The sequence below is a fragment of the Cryptomeria japonica genome, chromosome 5 (genome assembly GCF_030272615.1).
Source record: "Cryptomeria japonica chromosome 5, Sugi_1.0, whole genome shotgun sequence".
Classification (NCBI taxonomy): Eukaryota; Viridiplantae; Streptophyta; class Pinopsida; order Cupressales; family Cupressaceae; genus Cryptomeria; species Cryptomeria japonica.
The window spans coordinates 772,426,707-772,430,572 of record NC_081409.1 but is presented as its reverse complement, the minus strand read 5'-3'; the positions used below and the strand labels follow the sequence as shown (position 1 = coordinate 772,430,572).

General features: G+C 32.9%; 1 protein-coding gene across 1 annotated transcript; it reads left to right on the top strand.

Annotated features, from left to right (window-relative positions):
- The first annotated feature begins 301 nt into the window (after window positions 1-301).
- LOC131031314 (septum-promoting GTP-binding protein 1) lies at window positions 302-3,554 on the top strand. Its single transcript, XM_059221732.1, has 7 exons — window positions 302-523; window positions 1,063-1,381; window positions 1,774-1,896; window positions 1,977-2,073; window positions 2,156-2,195; window positions 2,983-3,066; window positions 3,143-3,554. Exons 3-7 carry the CDS (start codon window positions 1,836-1,838, stop codon window positions 3,305-3,307), a joined length of 447 nt encoding a protein of 148 aa, XP_059077715.1. The 5' UTR covers window positions 302-523; window positions 1,063-1,381; window positions 1,774-1,835; the 3' UTR covers window positions 3,308-3,554.
- The last annotated feature ends 312 nt before the right edge of the window (window positions 3,555-3,866 follow it).

The window sequence follows — 3,866 nt, the reverse complement described above, 5'->3', positions numbered from 1 at the left end:
CGTTGATGCAAAAAACACATACAATTAGTTTCAAAAACATACACAGACAATCAGTCAATAGATTGTGGAAATCTACTACATTAATCTAATAAAATTTTAAATTCATATACTGTCCAAATCTGAAATTGAAAATTTTAGAATCCAAAAAACGGCAATTTAGACCATCAAATTCCAGGCCTGGCCCTACAGACCCACTGATTTTTCGTCTCTGAGGCGGCCGCTTTTAAATTGTATATGACAAAAGCTACTTCCAAGATTCTTCGCTTGCGTTTACCATAAAACTGAAATGGAAACTTGCGAGAATATTATTCCACCGCCCACAGAAACGCGTGTTCTCTTACGCGTGATTTGCTTTCAGATATACGTATTTTCTGATAATGTTCCTGACTTCAAATGTTTTTATACCTACTGTTCTGCTCATTCCGTGTAAGGATGTTTTCACAGGAGAATTTACTCGCAGTCAAAGGAAGAAAATCAAAGCCTTGTGTTTTCTCTTATACAGGACGGCTTTAACCCAAATTAGGTGAGTCGGATGATTAGTGTAACAGAGAAAGGATTTAGCCCCTGTGATTCTGATTCTGCTTGTGTGAAATTGTCAAATTTGATTAGTTTAGTTCTTGTGCTGTTTCTGAATTATACTGTGAAATTTTTTCATTAATATTTTGGAACAAATTTTATAATCAGTCAAAGGAAGAAAAATCAGAGTCTTGTGTTTTTTCTTATATGGCTTTAATCCAAATTAATTCAATTGTGAATAGGATGATTAGAAGAAAAAAGAAAGGATTTAACCCAGTAATTCTGCTTCTGCTTGTGTGAAATTGTCAAATTGATTAGTTTAGTTATCATGCTGTTTTTGAATTACACTGTATGAAATTTTCATCAATATTTTGAATCAAATTTCATAACCCATCAAGGAGAAAAGTGTGTGCCTGTCTCTGTTGAGGAAATTAGAGGTGTGGCCGATAGGTTTCAGGTTCTGTTTGTACAAAACTGTCAAATTTGATTAGTTATTATGTTATTTCTACATTGCATTATGAAAATTTTCATCAACATTTCCATCAGATTCTATGATCCATTCTGAGAGCTGAAGGAGAAAAGTGCATGCCTGCCTGGTGAGGGAATTAGAGGTGTGGCAAATGGGTATGAGTGGAAGATGAAACCGAATCTGGGAAAGCGAGTATGGCAGAGAGTAATGCTCTGCTGTACGAAAGTCCGACATCTCCAATCATCCATATCAGCGATTGAAGCTGAAGCGCAGTCTATCTGCTTCTACTTCTCAAGATCCTTCTGCTACTACTCCTACTCATCTCACGCCGATGATACAGTCCTTATCAAGATCACCATGCTTGGAGATAGTCACACAGGGAAAACAAGCCTCATGGTCTGTTCTCTTACATACAATTTATTTATTTTTGAAAGCAAAATGTTCTTTAAAATTACATTTGGGGATATCAGTTTTTCACAATTTATTATGTTTCTTGTTATTCTTTTTAGATTCAATTGTGTTTGTATTTTTATATCAACATTTAGAATCATATTTTGATCCATCATCAGAATGTTAGAATGTTCAAAGATTAGAATGAGCTCTCTAACATTATGATTCTGAATCCAAAATGTTAATACAAAAATACAAATACAACCAAATTCAGAAAGAACAACAAAAATTATATTTGAAATCAAACCTTCAATTTCTTACCTTTGAAGACAATAAATTTTTTCCAAAACAATTGCTAAGATTAAGATAAGTAAATTAACATGATATTTTTGATTCAGGCTAAGTATGTAAAGTCAGAAAGAAATGAAGAGGAGTACATTCAAACAAGGGGTGTTTTTGCATGAACAAAGTTTTGGGTATCAAAGGAGTGAAAATTGCGTTTAGCATTTGGGATTTTGGGGTAACGTATTGTCTCATTTGCTAAATCTTGATCTATCTGGTAATGGTAATAGGTTCTTAAAGGTTGCTTTTGCATTTGCAGGTCATCTGCAGTTCACAGAAGTTGTTCCAAGGACTTGCCAGGATGCCGCAGCCATCTTGATTATGTTCGACCTCACTAGCAGATCAACGCTTAACAGGTAGGTAGGTATTGCAAAACATAATTGTAGGGTAATTCTCAAATGGGATGCTTGCATTTTAACACTTTGAATTTGCCAACAGTGTAACAGAATGGTACAAACAAGCACGGCGGTTCAATCAGGTAAATCTTTCATTTGTTTGTATTGTCTGGATTCATTTGTGTGAGAGTTTTTGTATCAACATTTTGGATCACATTCCTGATTCATGATCAGGATGAGAGAGTGCATAAGGAGCAAAAATGGTAGTTGCAGAAGACACACTAAAAAGGAGGGGAGGGAGTGGGGAAGAGAGGGAAGGATGTAAGGAAGTACACACGAAACCAAAGTGAATTGACCAAACAAGAGAGGGTTATAAATCTTTCATTACCCCACTTCACTGCTGTCTATCTGTCATGAAACCTGTATTCATCATATCTAACAAATCAAACATAGAATAGGAGTGAGCCATGGCTCGTCCTAAAACTATCTATACTATATGTAATTTCACTTCTCTAAACTAACTCTTTTTGTGAGACATTCTATAGTCCATATTGATAGTTGTTGTGCTTCTGAATTCAACTGTGTGAATTTTTATTTGCATCAATGTTTGGATCACACTCATGATCCATCATCATGATGAGAGAACTGCATAAAGATAAAAGGTAGATTACAAACCAAGACAAGATAATATAAGAAGGAGGGAGGTGGAAAGGAGGCACAAAGTACAAGGAAGGATCCACAATCTATCTTTTATCCTTAAGCACCTCTCTCATTCTGATGATGGATCATGGATGTGATCCGAATCATTGATACAAATAAAAATTCACACGAAAAGTTCAAAAATACAACAACTATAATTCCTTTTTTTAAACCTTATTTTATTTCAACTCCTCAATATATTTTCTGAATCATAATATTATATTTGTGCAGAATGCTATTCTAGTTTTAATTGGCACAAAATTTGATCATTTCATTCATTTACCTGAGGACATTCAACTTACGATTGTAACTCAGGTGAACATCATTTTCTTTTTCTTTAATTTTATCCTTTGAAGAGATAGAGAATGATATAGTAGTTTGGATTGTACAGGCAAGAGTATATGCTCATGCAATGGGGGCCATTTTGTTCTTCTCCAGCATAACCCATAATATTAATGTACACAAGATATTCAAAGTTGTAACAGCAAAATTGTTTGATTTGCCTTGCAATATAGCAAGGAACCTCACTATTGGGGAACCCATTATTGAATACTAACTTCCATACCATAACTTTTAAAAATGTGTTTTAGCAGATACAGTTTATGTATATAAATCAACTATACAAGGATGTGGGGGGCCTATTTTGTTTTGATAAAGTTCAGAGGGTTATAGGGCCCTATTAAAAGATCTATAAAATATAATTATTTGTATTTAAATCAATTACACAAAGGATATGTCATAAATGTATTAAGAAAACAAATTTTCTTTCTATTTGATAATTTATATGTTTTATTTCAATCTTATTTGGAGTGTTTAGTTGATTTAATGTTTGATGGCTTGAAGGTGTTTACATTCCATTCCACTTGCAATAGTGAAAAGTACAAATAATCATGTTTGAGTTATCATGTTCATATATTTAGATATGACATGTTGTAGTGAAATAAAAGATAAATGAAGAGAAATAATCTTGTTTATAAATTAAATTAAATTAATATAACAATTTATATAATTTAATTAAGAATTGTGACAAATTATGTAATATGATTAAAATTTTTTAAAATTAAAAGAAGAAAGTGTTAGTTAATTTTGATGGTTGATAGATTGGTGTTTATTAT